Raw genomic sequence first — 19,963 nt, forward strand, 5'->3', positions numbered from 1 at the left:
TGGCAGCTAGCCATAGCAGCTACCTATGCTGCTATGGCTAGCTGCTAGCTATAGCAGCTACCTATAGCAGCTAGCCATAGCAGCTACCTATAGCAGCTAGCCATAGAAGCTATCTATAGCAGCTAGCCATAGCAGCTAGCTATAGCAGCTACCTATAGCAGCTATCTATAGCCATAGCAGCTAGCTATAGCAGCTACCTATAGCAGCTAGCTATAGCAGCTATCTATAGCAGCTAGCCATAGCAGCTAGCTATAGCAGCTACCTATAGCAGCAAGCCATAGCAGCTACCTACAGCAGCTAGCTATAGCAGCTATCTATAGCAGCTAGCCATAGCAGCTACCTATAGCAGCTATCTATAGCAGCTAGCCATAGCAGCTATCTATAGCAGTAAGCCATAGCAGCTACCTATAGCAGCTAGCTATAGCAGCTAGCCAAAGCAGCTACCTATAGCAGCTAGCCATATCAGCTAGCTATAGCAGCTATCTATAGCAGCTAGCCATATCAGCTAGCTATAGCAGCTATCTATAGCAGCTACCTATAGCAGCTAGCTATAGCAGCTATCTATAGCAGCTAGCCATATCAGCTAGCTATAGCAGCTATCTATAGCAGCTACCTATAGCAGCTAGCTATAGCAGCTATCTATAGCAGCTAGCCATATCAGCTAGCTATAGCAGGTATCTATAGCAGCTACCTATAGCAGCTAGCTATAGCAGCTATCTATAGCAGCTAGCCATAGCTGTTAAAGTTACTTGTGCTGAAATTAGGAATTAGATTTCGAACTTGGAAGATTTTTATCAAAATTTTAATTTTTTGGAATTGATTAGAAATTAAAACAAGAGAAAAATTGCATGCTAACTGTGCTAATGCTCAGTTAGCTTTAGTTTTAGAGCAACAAAACACATTATTGCTGCAAGTGTAAGGTGCAAATACAACTAAACCAAACATTTAGTCGCTTGGTTTCTCTTAAAATATGATGAAGTGAAAGAGACAATCAGGCAGAAGAAAGTTCATTCTTTATTTTCACATTAATGCAAAACTAAATGTGGAAAAATGGCACACAGAAAAAAATGATTTTCACATAATTCTTATTTGTTTCCCCTTGAAAATGCATCCAAGGTCTGGACTGTTCATCACCACAAAGCTTCAACAGTGATCAGCAAAATTGTACAAAAACATTCAGTAGAATGTGATTGGCCGTTTGTCCAAAGTCTGTCACAGTGAAACTAGATGTTTTACCAGCGTTTAGTGATTCTTCTGACTGGAGCGCTCTAAGCTTCAGACAGATTACATGAAGGAATTAAAAGCAAGCTATCAGACCCCTGATTCCCAAATGTCTGAGACCTTGTAGAGGATCACATGAAGGAACTTTTAAAACATTTAGTCCTGATTCATAAATAACAGTTTGGATCCGGCTTTTAGGAAATCCAAGACTTTCAGTTGATAGTTGGAATTAGTTACAAATGATTATTGATCAGTCACATCCAGGATTACACTTTGGTATATCAACATCAGACACATTTGAACTAATTTTACTGATCAAATCAGAAATGTTGATTGTGTTTGATGGCTGGCATCTCAGCTGCTTTAAACGTGAAACTCTTCTTCTGTGGTATAACAGTATATATGCCATGCAGCGTGAAGCCCAGGTTCAGGGTCAGCAAATAGCAATTGATGAAGAATGTTTGTTTACCTTTTTTTGGACATTAAGATGCTAAAATGATTGGCAGAAAGCTTTAATTAGCGTAATGAAGCCGCGTTTTCCGACCCACAACAAGAACCGGAGTTTTCTGGAAATTCCCGTTTTTGTTGAGCCTACTCCCAGCAGTTCCACTTCCATGAAACTAAAGGATGTTTATCCGCCTGAAGAAGGCTCCAGCAGCTGTAGACAAGTGGATGAATTGTGAGCCACATGGCTTTCCATACATCCCACAGGCTGCATGGTGCATCTGTAGTTTACTGGCAGCTCCAAAACACTCGACCGTACCGTCGATTAAATACAAACAGTCACATCTTTACAGACCAAACATCGTCATATTTCAGTCGGCAAGTAAAACATTTAAAAAAATGAAAGCAGATGATAAATTTGAACACCATGTACGGAAGCTAATGCAGCACTGTCTGATTATCGCTCAGTAATCGCATAGTTTTCTTGATGATGGGGTCTTTGAATTAATTTGCAGCTAATATTTAACCTTCACTGCAAAGATCTGCTCTGCAGTGAAGATGAGGAGCGCTGTGCAAGTAAACAGGAAGGGAGGACAGATGTCTGGAACACCTGGAACCCTGGATTCAAGGAGAGGAATGAAGGTAAAGCTGACTGACTGTTTCAGCTTCCCTTCAACCCACATATGAACTGGAGCAACATTAGCCTTCAGTGACCCTTTGGAGTCATGCTTCTTGTTGTTGAGAGGAAACTAACCGGTAACGGACTGGAGGCGCGTCGACACCCTAACCCTGCAGCTAAAGCTTCCTGAACCAAACATTATGTGGAGAACGTGGGACTTGTGCAATCACTGCATGGGTCACTCATGACGGTTGTTGGGGAGATTGGAGTACTGGAGGAAGAATGCTGGTCAGAACTGGAGCAGCCCTTACATCATTAAGAAGCTTTTAAACCCTCAACAGCATGCCGGTTTATTAAGTCTCTGGACTCCCACCTGGATGAATCACCAGAGACTCTGCTAAACACCCATACCCGACTTTGCCGCTCCAAATAAAACGCCATTAGTCTGTTTTTCTATTCAAGCTTTTCAGTCAGAGAAAATTGAGACTTTAGTTTTCCATTTGCTGTCGAAACAGGAATGATGCCAATTTCACCCTGAGCAGCAACTCATCAGGCAACAACCACCAGAACCTTCATAAATCATGTTTCTGTTTCATTTTCACTGCTGGAGGACTTCCTGATTTCTGTCCAATCAGAGCCCAGAGAGCAAAGACACGCCCACTAATTGGTTCTGTGGAAACTGAACCTGTTTGTTCATGTTTGGACCATAGAAGGTTTTGATTTTCTGTGGTTTATCAGTTTCTTTTTGGGATTCGGACCCAAAGACTGCAGTGCCTCCCAGTTGGACCTTCGATCGGCGGGTCCGGATGAGGCGACACGTCTATCGACGGCCTGTTGAACTGGTGATGCTGGACTGTAGAAATGAACAGACTTCCTCTGGTTCTGCTCAGTTCTGACCATGTTTGAGAACCAATCATGTTTGCTGCAGGCTCGGTGGCTAGCCTAGCAACCAGCCACTCTCACTCCTGACCTTTGAACCTCCAGTTCTGCATGTGAAAGGTCCGGCTGGCTGTATCTATATATGTGAGCCTCCATGGATCAGAGAAAAGCTCGATGGATTCGGAACTGGGTCTGGATTAATGTGACAGAAGCAGCTGAGTTTAACTTTGTATTATTATGGATATAACGCCGAACTTGCAGAAGGGTTATGTAACAAAAGCTGTGAAAACATGGAAACAGACCGGACTGAGCCACATCCAGAACCGTTTCTATCAGAACCCGGCGGCATTCAGCTAAATATGGCCGCAGATAAACAGCAGAAAGCGGTTTGCTCCATGACAACATTCATTATCTGAGTCTAGAAGAAGAAACATCCTCTGCACACATTCATTACAGCTAAATATGAATATTTATCTATATCTCAAAGATCAAAATATATTATTGAAACACTATTAAATACTGTAAAGTGGAATATGATTATAAAAGACACAGTCAACATGAGAAGCAGAGTAATGAAATGAAGGTAAATGTTCTCACCCTGTCATCACAGAACGGGCCAGAACCGAGTCCACTATCTATACACGAGAATCTGTGGGCTAGTCTAAGGAAAGCAACAACCCTACTGCAGCTTGTACAAGGCTGGAGAAGGCAACCGCAGCAACAGCAACAAGATCAGCCGGTACTTTCTACCTGCCAGGAATCACCCTGACGATGATGAGGACGGAGACGAAGACGATGAGGAGGAAGGGGAGAGTCGGTGTCCGTCCCCTCCTCCGGTTTCTGGGAGTCGTGGCGGGTCCTTCTCCTTCCTGCTTCCGGTGCAGACGGACCTCTGGGCTGGTTTGAACTGCCAGGTCACCTTCTTGGTGGACTGCTGCTCCGAAGACATCTCTGTCTTCGCTGCTGGAGACTCGGGCCGAGTTTCTGTCTCTGCCGCACCGCCGGGGAGTTTCCCGGACCTCCCGCAGCCGTGCCTGTCCGGCTCTGTGAACAGCTCTCCCAGAACCTCGGGCTCGGTCGCTTCTCCCAACATGTCCCAGTCTGACCCAGCGGGGGCTCTCCGGGACCGGCTGGCGGACCTGGAAGAGCGACTGGGATCAGAGTCAGACAGGTCCGAGTCCCAGTCGCTGTCCCCGGCCACTGAGCCATATCCCAGAACCGAGACATCAACTGGACCAGAACCAGAACTCTCAGAGTCCGAGTCCCTGGAAAGATTCAGAGAAAAGAATCAAAGAAACTTTTCCCAGGGATGGATGGATGGATGGATGGATGGATGGACGGACGGATAGATGATGGATGGATGGATGGATGGATGGATGATGGATGGATGGATGGATGGATGGATAGATGATGGATGGATGGATGGATGGACGATGGATGGATGGATGGATGGATGGACGATGGATGGATGGATGGATGATGGATGGATGGATGGATGGATGGACGGACGGATAGATGATGGATGGATGGATGGATGGATGGATGGATGGATGGATGGATGGATGGACGGACGGATAGATGATGGATGATGGATGGATGGATAGATGATGGATGGATGGATGGATGGACGATGGATGGATGGATGGATGGATGGATGGATGGATGGACGATGGATGGATGGATGGATGATGGATGGATGGATGGACGGATGATGGATGGATGGATGGATGGATGATGGATGGATGGATGGATGGATGGATGGACGGACGGATAGATGATGGATGGATGGATGAATGGATGGATGGATGGATGGATGATGGATGGATGGATGGATGGATAGATGATGGATGGATGGATGGATGGATGGATGGATGGACGATGGATGGATGGATGGATGGATGGATGGACGATGGATAGATGGATGGATGATGGATGGATGGATGGACGGATGATGGATGGATGGATGATGGATGGATGGATGGATGATGGATGGATGGATAGACGATGGATGGACGGATGGATGATGGATGGATGGATGGATGGATGATGGATGGATGGATGATGGATGGATGGATAGACGATGGATGGACGGATGGATGATGGATGGATGGATGATGGATGGATGGATGGATGGATGGATGATGGATGGATGGATGGATGGATGGATGATGGATGGATGGATGATGGATGGATGGATGATGGATGGATGGATGATGGATGGATGGATGGATGGATGGATGGACGATGGATGGATGGATGATGGATGGATGGACGGATAGATGATGGATGGATGGATGGATGGATGGATGATGGATGGATGGATGGATGGATGGATGGATGGATGGATGATGGATGGATGGATGGATGATGGATGGATGGATGGACGATGGATGGATGGATGGATGGATGGATGGACGATGGATGGATGGATGATGGATGGATGGATGATGGATGGATGGATGGATGGATGGATGGATGGATGATGGATGGATGGATGGACGATGGATGGATGGATGGATGGATGATGGATGGATGGATGGATGATGGATGGATGGATGGATGCATGGATGGATGGATGGATGGATGGATGGATGGATGGATGGACGATGGATGGATGGATGATGGATGGATGGATGATGGATGGATGGACGATGGATGGATGGATGGATGGACGATGGATGGATGGATGGATGATGGATGGATGGATGGATGGATGATGGATGGATGGATGATGGATGGATGGATGGATGGATGATGGATGGATGGATGATGGGTGGATGATGGATGGATGGATGATGGATGGATGGATGATGGATGGATGGATGGATGGATGATGGATGGATGGATGGATGGATGGACGGATAGATGATGGATGGATGGATGGATGGATGATGGATGGATGGATGGATGGATGGATGGATGGACGATGGATGGATGGATGGATGATGGATGGATGGATGATGGATGGATGGATAGACGATGGATGGACGGATGGATGATGGATGGATGGATGGATGGATGGATGGATGGACGGATGGATGGATGGACGGACGGATAGATGATGGATGGATGGATGGATGATGGATGGATGGATGGATGGATGGATGATGGATGGATGGATGGATGGATGGATGAATGGATGGATGGACGATGGATGGATGGATGATGGATGGATGGATGGATGGACGATGGATGGATGGATGGACGATGGATGGATGATGGAGGGATGGATGGATGGATGATGGATGGATGATGGATGGATGGATGGATGGATGGATGGATGGATGATGGATGGATGGATGGATGGATGATGGATGGATGATGGATGGATGGATGGATGGATGGATGGATGGATGGATCGATGATGGATGGATGGATGGATGGATGGACGATGGATGGATGGATGATGGATGGATGGATGGATGGACGATGGATGGATGGATGATGGATGGATGGATGGACGGATGGATGGATGATGGATGGATGGATGATGGATGGATGGATGGATGGATGGATGGATGGATGGACGATGGATGGACAGGTGGATGGATGGGTGGATGGATGGATGGATGGATGATGGATGGATGGATGGATGATGGATGGATGGATGATGGGTGGATGATGGATGGATGGATGATGGATGGATGGATGATGGATGGATGATGGGTGGATGATGGATGGATGGATGATGGATGGATGGATGGATGGATGATGGATGGATGGATGATGGGTGGATGATGGATGGATGGATGATGGATGGATGGATGATGGATGGATGGATGGATGGATGATGGATGGATGGATGGATGGATGATGGATGGATGGATGATGGGTGGATGATGGATGGATGGATGATGGATGGATGGATGATGGATGGATGGATGGATGATGGATGGATGGATGGACGGATAGATGATGGATGGATGGATGGATGGATGATGGATGGATGGATGGATGGACGATGGATGGATGGATGGATGATGGATGGATGGATGATGGATGGATGGATAGACGATGGATGGACGGATGGATGATGGATGGATGGATGGATGGATGGATGGATGGACGGATGGATGGATGGACGGACGGATAGATGATGGATGGATGGATGGATGATGGATGGATGGATGGATGGATGATGATGGATGGATGGATGGATGGATGGATGGACGATGGATGGATGGATGATGGATGGATGGATGGATGGACGATGGATGGATGGATGGATGGACGATGGATGGATGATGGAGGGATGGATGGATGGATGATGGATGGATGGATGATGGATGGATGGATGGATGGATGGATGATGGATGGATGGATGGATGGATGGATGATGGATGGATGATGGATGGATGGATGGATGGATGGATGGATGGATGGATGGATGGATGGATCGATGATGGATGGATGGATGGATGGATGGACGATGGATGGATGGATGATGGATGGATGGATGGATGGATGGATGGACGATGGATGGATGGATGATGGATGGATGGATGGACGGATGGATGGATGATGGATGGATGGATGATGGATGGATGGATGGATGGATGGATGGACGATGGATGGACAGGTGGATGGATGATGGATGGACAGTTCAGATGGATGTGGTTGGATGCCGCTGTACCTACCTGCCACCGTACGGTGCAGTTCCGGCGGGGCCCAGCAGGAGGCATGCCGGAGCAGCCAGGTAGACGAAGCTATCGGTACAGAGGAAGTCTCCCTCCTCTGGTTTCTGAGGCGCGATGGCAGCCATCTTGGGGTCCGTGGTGGGTCGCTCAGCTCCGGTGCTTCCTGCTTGTTTCTGGATGGTGTGTTGCTTTGCATCATGGGTAGAAATCTCTTTAAGTCCGCCGGTTTCACCTGTGGGCGGAGGTCTTGCAGACACGGCCAGATAGACGAAGCTATCTGATTGGACGAAGGGATCCACGTCCCCGCAGTCCAGGCCTGAGCTTCTCAGTGGCTTCTGGTTCGGATCTAGAAGGCGTTTGATTTGTTGCTTGGAGGGAGAAAGGGGAAGGGGCGGGTCCATGCCCATTACGGTTACTTTCTTCCTGGCCGGCACTTCCTGCCTCTGGGGGGCAGTGAACGAAGTCTTCATGTGAAATTGCTCTGCTGAAAGGTCGTCCTGGTCCACGCCGGCATCTCCACACCCTGAGTCATCACCGCCGCCGTGTCCGTCCACGTCTTCGTAGGACGGCGTGTTGAGCAGTGAAGGGTAGCACCACTGGAGCTCGGAGCTCTCCTCCCTTCCCCACTCCTTCAAGCCTCCGTCATCCATATCTTTCTCTAGCGAAGTGTTGCTGCTGCCCAGTTCAGAGTCACTGATTGGCTGGTCGCTGTCAGAGCCGCCATCGTCTTGGCTCTGATTGGATAAGGAAAGAAAGACGCCGCTGGAGTCTGACTCCAGTGTCAGGTTGGAGTCCGGAGAGCTGTCCTCCTTAAAGGAGCTGGAGAGAAAACACAAAGCAGTCTTTGAGTCCACTGGGCCGACAGAACAGTACCAACCGACTGAGTGAGGCCAAGGCCATGCTTCCATCTTAAAGATGTCATGCTCCAGTAGACAGATAGCTGATCAGCAGCAGCTTGTAGAGTGGCTGGGACATGTGTCTACCTTCATTAGCCACTGGCAGCGCGATTAGCAGGAGGCCGATGACATCAAGCCCATTTTTCAGGCAGTAATTCCCCAACCGCTGCACATTCAATGACTTTCCTATATGTGTATCTCCTCCTGACACCTGTTCTCAGAGCCATGGCTCATTTTGGTCATATTGTTCGTTTTGTTCTGGATAAACGTTCCCAGAACAACATGAATCGTGCTTCTGACGACCCATTCGAGCAACCGGCAGGCTGACTCATCTCAGCTCTTCCTGCAGGGTTATGAAGGGATTTTTAGATGTCCCATCATTTCAAAGTAGCTTATTGCAATTGACATCAGTGTTATTTCCTGTATCTGCAGAAACATTGCAGATACAGCAAATCAGGAACTTCCAGACAGGTGTTTAATCAGAAGAGTGAGGTCTCCTGGAACCAGAACTTTACCGGACCTAAAACTTCTGTACAAGACCCTCACAGTCTGCAGCAGTGGTGGATGTTACTGTTTACTGACCAGTCAGGAAAACACTGAAAAGCCTGGTTATGTCAGAAGTGAAGCATGTTCAAAATTAATCCGAGAAGAATACTCTTTGAAGAACACCATTAGAACCTTTCAGCTAAATTTGTGGTGTGCCTCAAGGCTCCATGTTTCGCTTCCATATGTTTCTGAATTTTTCAGTGTGAGAAATCAATATTCCAAAATTCTAATTAAAAAAAATACAAAACAATGCAAGATGAAAACATTTATGAAGAAATATATCAGACAGTAACTAACAAAAACAATCTTTGTTCAGGAATTACCTCGGTCCAGCAGTGGGGGTGCTGGGAGATTTAGTCGACCAGTCACTAGTTGACCTGTCGGTGTCGGTCGGTGTCATCGCATTCAGCTCCAGACTGACCTGGGATCTGCTGCTAACGCCTGATAGCACAAGCAAGCAGGAGACACATGAGAACCAGACAGCTCAGGGTTCACCTGATGGGTTTCAGTAGAACCCTGACCAAATGACAGACGGACGGACAGATGGACAGATGGACAGATGGACTGGAGATGAATACATAAATTAAAAGCTGGATCAGACATATCAGCTTTTTGTGAGTCTGCCTCTTTATTGTGAAATTGAATATAATTTTTGGATAACTTTTCTTTCTTAGAAAGTGAGCTGTCATTGTTACAGGTTAATTTTCTCAACTACAGAAAGGTGAATGTTAAGGAAACTCAAATATGAAAAATTGGACTGATGTTGAAATGCGATAGTAATTTTGCTGTTATACTAGATTTACCAATATTTTATTTTTTGATGGTTTTTATCAGATGACTATTACTCGTAAGAATAATCGATAGATCACTCGATTACTAAAATATTTGTAGCCTGACCCTGGCAGGTAGGTTCTGGTTCTGGATCTGCTAGAGAACCTTGTTCTCTGCTTTACAGAATAAACTTTCAGAAACCTGAGGCTATCCCTGCTGTGATGACGCAAACTGGCAGGAGAAACGTTGTTGCTGTGGCAACATGATATTGATCCAAAAAGTCACCGTGGTTAATTATGCATCATTAGGAAGGGAGGTGTTATCAATACATAATTTGTTTAGTTGGAGGATGAAAACAGAAACTGTTTAAATGCAGAACTTTTTCTCCAACATGGTTGCAGTGTGAGGATTGGGGTTATAGGGTTAGGGTTATAGGGTTAGGGTTGGGGTTATAGGGTTAGGGTTATAGGGTTAGGGTTATCTGATCCATGTAGTTGAACAGCAATATCATAAAAGCCTCAAATGTCCAGTTTAAACTTAGGTAGAAAATGCTGAATATCATTTTACAAATGATGTCTGTTTATTTATTTAATCAATAGAAAAATGTATTGTAATTAAGAAAACATTAGCTCTTGTGTGATGTTTTGCTATTTGACTAATGATCACAAAGAAGCAACTTTTGAATCAAAGAATGAAATGATCAGATTTGTCTCTTCAGACTGTTAATTATTGACGTGACTTGCAATCAGGTTGATATATTTTATTTATTTGGATGATTACATTAGTATTTACTAATTCAACACCTTTCAATTATATAAATGTTCTTATTTCTCCAGCAAACATCTTTAGTCAGGTTGATTAGTCAATCCCAGATCAATCAGTATCTACATCCATCCATTCAATCATTGTCTATAGCCCCTTTTCAGGGTAGCGGGGTACCTGGGGGAGATGGTACTAACCAGAGAATATTTCTGTCATTTTAAAAGCTTTAATTGAAACATGAGTTTGTTCTAGTTTTTCTCTGTGTCACCATCTTGGCCAGAATGGCATAAAGGGAGTCACTCCTTCCTACTGTTACCTCATGCTTTCTCAGGACGACTTGCTGAGTCAGTTGACTGTGCTTTCTTGCATTTCTTGAGAACTTTTTATCACCTGCCACTAATAATCTACTGTATTTGGTTGTTTTACAATTACCATTTCATGGATCTGTATGAGATATGAGGTTAAGGGTTCCACATACTCAGGCATGCTTCACTCCAAGGAATATCTGCGCGTATTAGCGGAGGAGTCAATGTGGATTTAGGGCTGAAGTCCGCCAAACACAAGGTATCTATCATGACCCAGTGTCGGTGGGAAATGGTGTTCACATTGAACCGTTTAGTATGCAACACTGAGATACGTTTGAGTGTTGGCACAACTAGATGAAGGATGCACAGCATCTTGGGCTGCGGCTCTGTCCAGTTGCTGCCCTGGTGGAGAAGAACCTTGTCTAAGCGCATCTGACAGAATTTGCTCGGTGAGCCCAAGAATGTGGGACCTTTAGTCTTGTAAAGTGCATTGAGATGACAACAAACTGAAATGAAGGTGAACCTTGAGTGGATCTTCATTTCAGCTAAATGAAGGCTAAACAGAACAGATTATGTCAAACATAGGAAGACTGAACTCAACCATAGATATGTTACATCTGCAGTACCTGTGTGAAGGGGAGCTTTGTCTCTTTGTGGACCGGGATGTGTTTGGTACATGTCGCCTCGTTCCCTTCCTGGTTCCAGTAGCGCTTGGTACACTTCCCGTTGGGGCTGCGAAAGATCCAGGTGTTCCAGGTCTGAGTCCAACTCCCGGGCCCTCCTCTCCAACTCCGTCAGACTGAGCTCTGAGGCTGCTGAGGAGGGAGGATGAGAGCCCCCAAAGCCGAGGGGTGGCCTGAGGAGAGGCCATCGCTGCAAGGAGCCTGTAGGGGAATCTGGATCTCCTCCTTCTTCTCCACCTGCTTCCCGTTTTTCCCAGTCATTATCCCAAAGAGTGTTAACCATGTCAAGAACCGCATCCCAACCCTCCACCCCTCCTTCCTCTCCAGCAGTTATTCCCTGTTGGCCACCCACCTCCAGTTTCTCTGTGTGTAGTTTTGCTTCTACCTCCTCTTTTGGACCAATTTTAATCTTTATCCCTCGATCTTCCACTCGTTCAGGCTTTACTTCTTCATCCATCTCTTTTTCCTCTTCCTTGTTTTTATCTGTCTGGAGATTTTCTTCCGCGTTTATCTTTGCTTTATCTTGTTTGGTTTCCTCCACGACTACCTTCTCATCTGTCAGGGTTTCTTCTCTCTTCTCCTCCTTTCCTTTGCTTTCCTCTTTCTCTGCCTTGTTCCTACTCTCCCCTCCTCGTTTCTCCCGACTTCTGGACCTCCTGTGTTCCTCTTGCTCTCTGCAGACTCTCCAGTGCTCCAAGTTCTGCTCCCTGAGGGATGCTCGGCCTACCAAACCGCTCCCCTGTACGGGCTCTGGGTGAGCGGCTTCTCTCAGTGAGCATCGCCCTATAATAGGGTTCATCAGATTTGATAATGGGTTCTCTGAACCATGTCGTAGGTGTGGATGCCTCTTCTCCAGGGCTGACAAGACAGAAGGGAGTGGGGGGAGGATGGGAAGATTGTGGAGGGCCCCTCCCTGGCGGACAGTCCTCTTTCGGACTATGATTCTGCGAGGCCAGGTGGACTCGATGTCCTCAGGTGGTCCAGCTGATTCAAAGTCTTCCAGCTGTTTGCTTTCTCGGGGGCTCAGTACTCCCGGACGCAGCCCAGTGGCTGTACCTGGTCGAGACCTGGAGCAGGACTTGGATGATTTGGACTTGGATCTTGAGCTTTTCCCAGCATGAGCTGACTTGGATTTACCAGAATCATCGAGCTTTTGCTCTGCTTGATCTGCAGGAGCAGCTTCAGGTTTATCTGCTGCCACTGACCTTACCTGAAGTTCACCTGTACTTTCAGCTTGATTGTCAGTTTCACTCTCTTTTATTTCTCCATTACTGATCCTAGTTTCTGCTTCTGGCTTCGAAACAAGAGCAATCTCAGCATCAGCTTTAGCTTCTACACTGGATGCAGATGTTGAATCAACATTAGACTGTGATTCAGGTTCAACTTTGTTCTCTGGCTGTTGGAAGTGACCAAGCTCTGGCTTGGTTTTAGCAACAGGTGCAGCTTCAACTTGAACTTTGTCTGCAGGACCAACAATCTTCTCAGTGACAGTCATGCCTGAGTGTTCAGGTAAATGCTCTTGTCTACTTGTAGCTCCGCCAGCTTTGATGGACGTCCCTTTATGTCCCTCCTTATTCTCTGTCCCTGACTGCACTTTTCCCTCCAAATCCCGACCTCCTGGTCGAGTTTTCACCTGAGAGCCAATCCTCTTTTCAGGCGGGTTCTTCACACTGGATCTGGATCCGTCATCATATTTGTTCCAGCTTTCGGCTCGATGGTGCTCTTGATTTAATGCTCTCATTTCCACCTCAGACATGTTTGGCATTAAGACTTCGCTGACTAATCTGGGCCCACAACCAGGTTTACCGTCCACCAACACTAAACTAACACTCCCACTGTCACACCTCGGCGGCATCCCTCCACCAAGCCCTTCTGGGCCGACCTTTGACCCAGCTCGGCTCCTGCCCACTGCTCCAGTACCCATCCTGGGAGCGCCGCTAGGGGAGGGGGAAGGAGAGGGGGAAGGCTGGGGGAGAAGCAGAGGAGTTGTGTCCAAGCCGTGTTCAGACTCTATAAACACCGAGTCTCTGTCAGAGCGTAGAGGAACTGGTCGGCCATAACCAAACGTCCCAAAAGTGGATGTCTCCCTTCTCTCTCTCTCTCGGGCCCTCTCCCTCTCCAGTCTGCCCCTCTCCCTCTCTCTCTCCCACTCGCGCTGGGCCCAACCTCGCTCCATCTCTCGCTGCCGCTCCCTCTCCCAGTCCCTGTCGCGCTCGCTGCGGCCCCATCCACCACCTCGCTCACTCAGGTCTTGCTCCAGCTCATGGGCAGACAGTTGGACCAGCGCAGTCCTGTAGGGGGACCTTCTGAGCTCCTGGGGGGGGGACAGCCTCAGGCTCTGGGTTTGGGAGTAATGCCTGGGCTGCATCACATGGGGAGGAGAACAGCGCAGGCTCTGGCTCTGACTGGGGCGAGGTTTGGCCGGGGAGAAGAACACCGGAGTGTGGTATCCTGAGGAGAGAGGCGAGCCGGAGAAGGGTGAGATGAGAGGGGAGGTTAGAGAGGAGGACTGACCCGGTCCTGGGTAGTGGCCTGGATTCAGGTAGCTGCCTCCGCCACGCTCTAGCAGCTCCACTGGAGGAATCTCCACACACTCCAAGGGTTTAGGAGATGACATTGCTTTCCAGGAATGCCGACTCTCTCTGCTCTTTGTGCCGTCTGCATGGTGAGGGTGGTGGTGATGGTGGTGCTTCTTTGATGAGGAGGACACTCCTGGAGCCGAAAAGGAAGACACAGAGGGAGACACGGATCGATTGAAATGTCCTGGAGAGCTGTCCTCCGCTCCCAGCTTGAGGGAATCGTAGATGGCTCTCTCATCCAGGCGCCGAACAAAGGAAGGATTTGGAGTTAAGGAGCGTGGCTGTGGATCAAACATGTCTGACCTGCTGACTCTCAGGGAGCCGCTGGTGGAATAGCTGAAGCTCCCGTCTCCTCCTCCGTCCCGCCTCACCGAGCCCCTGGAGTGGTGGTGGTGGTGGCTGTCAATCTGCTGATTGATGCACATGGTGTCATAAATGGATCGCTGAGGGATGTAGCCATCGCCATAGCCCCCTTCCATCCCAACGTCCCGCCCTCCCACTCCCCCATCCCCAAGTCCATGTTTCTCCAGGCAGCAGGAGCTCTTCCTGAAACACCCAGGGCGGCTGAGAGGCTTGCCCATGGTTGGTGCAGGGGGTTGGTGGGAGGCACGTCTAAAGCTTGAAGAGTGAATTGTGAAGTCTTTAATTAACAAAATAAGAGCAGAACTGGTTTTTTAACCACTACTGACTGTCCAGGATGTGCAGCTTCAGTCTCCAGAAAGACCATAAAAGCAGGAATGAGACGCCTTTTACAAAATCCTTCTTGTTCTCCAGTGGAGAACTAAGAAATATTCCTGCTGTTTTCATGAGAAGTCAACAGACTCTAAGTTTGGGAACATCCTTCTGTCAAAGGCTCCAGGACATGAGGACACTACGACCAACCTGATGTCCAAACACAATCCGACTTGGAGAAATATTCCAATCAGATTCCAAAAGGTTGAAAACAGTTTTTCATTTCCACTGGAAAGCTCATCTTCTCTTCCACTTTACTCACATTGTGACAGAATTTGTATTTATTCTGCGTCTTTATTGTTCCGTTAGCCTGATTAGAGCCAGTTCAATGTCTTTCCAGCAAAACTTTGGTCTGTCAGCCTCAGAGCCACAGAAAGAGGGAGAAGAAACGAGGAAACGGATCCAGTCGGACCTGCTCCTCTCATTCTGCTGCTGTTTGATGATTAACGTCTCCTGCATGAGGAAGAAACAAAGCAGAGAAACATTATGGATGCCTTCCTAAAAATCTGCTTTTATGCATGAAAATAGTCTTCAGACGCTGAAACTTCCTAACAAATAAGCTGCTTTTCTACAACACACCATGTCCTGTTGATTGCAGAATTCGACTCACAACAGTGAAATCAGCTTAAAATGAATAAGCCTGATGACATCACCCATTAAACCATTAAAGCTCATGGAAAGCTGTTGACTTGATGGAAAGAGATCCCAAATTGCCTCTCACTCTCACTTTTTAGATCAGATCTCAGATTTATTTGAGTAAATATTGATCAAATCATTATACTGGGCGACTTTAACATTCATGTTGACTCTGAGGGTGATCGATTAAATGTAGCTTTTAAAGCTAGCTGAGACTCGATTGGCTTCATTCGGAGAATTCGCTTGTGATGGTAATTTAGACATGTTGAGTATTTCAAGCTTGAGAGAAAATGTCATGATCAGATCTTTATCAGACAAATCAATCCCAGATCAATTAGTATCTGGATGCATCTTTGAAGCTTTAAAAACCTTCAAGGAATCTCCTCCATGTTTCCTTTCCTCTGAATCTCAGGGAGTCATTTAATCTTTAGTCCTTCTCTAACTGATTGTGTTTTTTCCTCATTGAGTCAGAAAGGGGAGTTATCCAGAGGTAGCTTGGCTCCTTGGTTTAGCGCTGAACTGGGATTAAATCATCCTCCAGTAATAAAGTAAAGACCCTCTGAGTGATTTTAACCAGGAAATGTCATTTCATCCCAGCTTGTTCTACAAATTCCCGCTTTAATCTCTGGGCTGTTGCCTAAATGATAAACATCCTGTCCAGCAGTGAAGCTGATAATCCATAATCTAATCCACAAACCTGTTCCTTCAGGCTGAACTCTTCACTATCAGGAAGTTAAAATCCTTCATCTGATCCAAAACGCTGCAGCAGAGTTCTGATGGAAACCAGAACCAGATCAGGTCCCACTGTTTCGATTCACAGCTTGCTGACAATCCAGATTTTAATTTCACATAGAAAACCTCAATAACCAGATCCATCAGAGACCTGACTGGTCTACAGGTTCCAACCAGAACCATTTGGTACCAGGCTGCAGGTTTTGTTTGTTCTGACGGTTAGAAGCTGGTCTGCGTTCTGATTGGCTGGTTCCTTCCTGAGGCGTCGGCTGCCATGATGCTGCCACCACTCTGATGGTTCTGCTGTTAGTGTTTTACTTTCATGAACATCAGAAATAACCCAACATCATCTGGTTCGTCTTCTGCTTTGTCATCTCTAATCTGCAGTCAGTCATGGCTGCTGGTACTGAGCCCGGTTCTGGCTCTGGTTCTGGAAGTTTCTTCCTGTTAACAGGGAGTTGTTCCTCTCTACTGTCGCCACATGCATGCTCAGCATGAGGGATTGCTGTAAAGTCAATGACATAATGCCAGCGCCTCCTGCTGGTCAGGAGGAGCGGTGCTGAACTAATTGATCTTTCTGAACAGATTAACTGGAACCAATCAGAATCTCTGATTGAACCGAGATGATTTTCCTTCAGATGATTTTCGCTGTGAAGTCTTAAATAAACTGAATTGAATAATGAACAACCATCTTCCCATCGAATCCCGTCTGATATTTAGTTCTAAATGACTAAAGCTCCATAAACCCAGCAGCTGAACAACTAAACTTCAACATTTGTGTCTCTGGACAGCAGCACTAAATTTAGACGTCCTGCTGATTCCTGTGGGGAACTTTGTTAGAGGAAGAGCTACAGCCGCGCTCACACACTGACGGAGCTGTGTGTGTGTGTGTGTGTGTGTGTGTGTGTGTGTGTGTGTGTGTGTGTGTGTGTGTGTGTGTGTGTGTGTGTGTGTGTGTGTGTGTGTGTGTGTGTGTGTGAAGTTGGAAGCTGCTTGGATCCTGGAGCAGGAGCTGGAATGACGGATGATTCCTTCTGATGACATCAGAACCAGAGGAGGAAAGTTGGATGAAGTCGCTCAGAACCAGTCGAATCGCGATCGCCTTAAAATGGAAACCATTTCAAATGATTCATTTCATTGCGGATTCAGAAGAGTCCATCTGTGTCAAAGGAGCCTATTGATAACAGAGAGCGTCTCCTGCTGCTGCCACCACCTGCCGAGCCCCCCCCCCCACACACACACACTCACACACACACACACACACACACCATATCGATTAAAGAGTCTGAACCTTGCTGTTGCCGTTGCTGCTGTCGTCATCGTCGTCTCGGCCGCTGAAGCCGTCTGCGATTCCGGCTCTCTGCTCTCGTCTTCAGCATCTTCTGCTCCTCTGCTGCATCCTCTTCATCCTCTTCCTCCTCTCTGTTTTTCTGGCGCTCCTCTCCCTCCCTCTCTGCTGTGAATCATGCCTTCTGTCAGAGGAAGCTTTTTTCTTTCTCTTTTTTTGACAAGCGCTCTCTGCCAACCAACACACCGACGCAAACCCTCCTCCTCCTGCTCTCCCTTCCAGTTTTTATTTACCTCCCTTCAGCCTCCCTCCATCGCTCCTCTCCTCTCCTCCTCTCTTCCTCTCCTCCTGCTATTTGCAGCTTTAAGGGTTTAAAAGCTTCAGATCCACAAAATTCACTCTTTCCATCTCCATCTGTTCTTTGTCTCCCTTCCTTACCCTTTATTCACCAACATTTCAATCTATCTATCTATCTATCTATCTATCTATCTATCTATCTATCTATCTATCTATCTATCTATCTATCTATCTATCTATCTATCTATCTATCTATCTATCTATCTATCCTTTGCTCAGTCTCCCACACACTTTTCCTCCCCAGCTCTCTCCATCCTCTCGTACCTCTCGGTTTGCCCTCTCCCTCCCTCCCACTCTTCACCTCGGCGTTAATGCAACACGCATCGCTGTGGAGGCGTCAGCAGCAGAGTTACAGCAAAGAAAGAGCAACAATGGTTCCTCACGTTGAGCAGAGCCGTTTAAAATCATCGTGACCATCAGCATCGCTCTGTCCTGTCCTCCTGTGTGGTCAGTGCACTGATGGTTCACCTGCAAAGTGTCGTTGGAGGAAGATCACTGCCAGCTAGCAGCTAGCAGGAGCAGCTAGCAGGAGCAGCTAGCAGGAGCAGCTGTGATTGGTCACAGTAACCCTGTTTATCCTCCAGAAACCACAGAATGAAGAAGAAACTTCAAGAAATGAACAGCAACCAAAACTCACCGACTCTAAAACCTTTCACACGCTGCAGACTCAAGGTCTCTGCTCCAGTTCTGGACTGGTTCCAGTCTGACAGAACTGGGATTTGTTTTTTTGAACTGGAAACTTTTCATCAAAGCAACAGAGTCACATGTTGGGTTCAACAAGACTCAGTCCTCCAAGTTTATACATATATAACAGGAAATAAGAGCAGATGAGACACAGCTCTACATTATGTAAAGATTTGTGATGACCTCAAAGCTCTACCTTTGACCTTTGACTCATCCAGTCACTGAACAGATGCTGAGAACAGATAAATGGGTAGATGAAACAAAATTTTCTGAACAGAAACTGAAGTTATTAAAGAGGTACAATCTAGTTACAAATCTAGAGCAATAAATCTAGAATTACAGCTCTACAGTCAATGCACAGCTTCAGTTCTTCCAGCTGGAAGCTAGAGATCAGGTTGACCTCTGACCTGAACCTTCAGAGCCACAGAAAGACTGTCCCAAAGTCGGCACGTTTCCATCTGCTGGTTTGGAGCCAATCAAAGCCAATTCCATTAGATGTTGGTGCAACATGGAAACAGGAAATAGAAGTTCAAGCTAGCATGGAGCAGAGAGCGCCCCCTGCTGGAGTTTTGGAGTCTGACTTTTCTCATGCTTCTGGTAAGGCACAGACCCACCAGCTAAGCTAAGCCAAGTTCAAATATGGTCTTGCTCAGCTGATGTGTTTTCATCTCCCTTTTAACTCCGTTTTTTTTTTTTAGCTTAGCTTAGCTTAAATTAATGATCGTATTCTGACTCATGCCCTACTTTATGTTAGTGCTTCTCTCCTCTACTTGTCTCTACATGTCATATATTTATTTGCCCATGTTAGCTTAGCGTTTGCTATCTTTAGTCTTTCAGTATCTCAGTGTCAGGATCATTTGTTCTTCTCAACCTCGTTTCTGTTTAGTTCAGTGAATTTCTAGTTTGTTCTTTTATTCTAAGTAGTTCATTGTTACCAGTGTCCCTCGCCCCTCTCTCTCCTCTTCCCTGACACCTGCACCCGTTAGCCAATCAGAATCATTCTGATCCATTCTGGATTTCCTCCTGTCAGGATCCTCTTTGGACCAGCTTCCTGTTTCTTCCTGTTTTTGTTCTCATTTTTACTCTGACCAAGATATACTTTTCAAACAAGCCTATTCTGCATTTGTCTGATTTTGTCATTGATTTTATTCATTTTTAATCAAGATTTTTTTAACTTTGTGCTTTGACTGTT

The 19,963-nt window shown here is 46.6% G+C and overlaps 1 protein-coding gene across 1 annotated transcript; it reads right to left on the bottom strand.

Annotated features, from left to right (window-relative positions):
* Positions 1 to 1,001: 1,001 nt before the first annotated feature.
* On the bottom strand, positions 1,002 to 18,806 carry LOC129374889 (uncharacterized). The gene is made up of 5 exons (XM_055053582.1): positions 17,734 to 18,806; positions 11,707 to 15,527; positions 9,566 to 9,683; positions 7,801 to 8,619; positions 1,002 to 4,428 (listed from the first exon to the last, which is right to left on the bottom strand). Exons 2-5 carry the CDS (start codon positions 14,921 to 14,923, stop codon positions 3,924 to 3,926), a joined length of 4,659 nt encoding a protein of 1,552 aa, XP_054909557.1. The 5' UTR covers positions 14,924 to 15,527; positions 17,734 to 18,806; the 3' UTR covers positions 1,002 to 3,923.
* Positions 18,807 to 19,963: the final 1,157 nt, after the last annotated feature.

This window comes from Poeciliopsis prolifica, unplaced genomic scaffold (genome assembly GCF_027474105.1).
Source record: "Poeciliopsis prolifica strain line A6 unplaced genomic scaffold, Auburn_PproV2 SCAFFOLD037, whole genome shotgun sequence".
In the NCBI taxonomy this organism is placed as follows: Eukaryota; Metazoa; Chordata; class Actinopteri; order Cyprinodontiformes; family Poeciliidae; genus Poeciliopsis; species Poeciliopsis prolifica.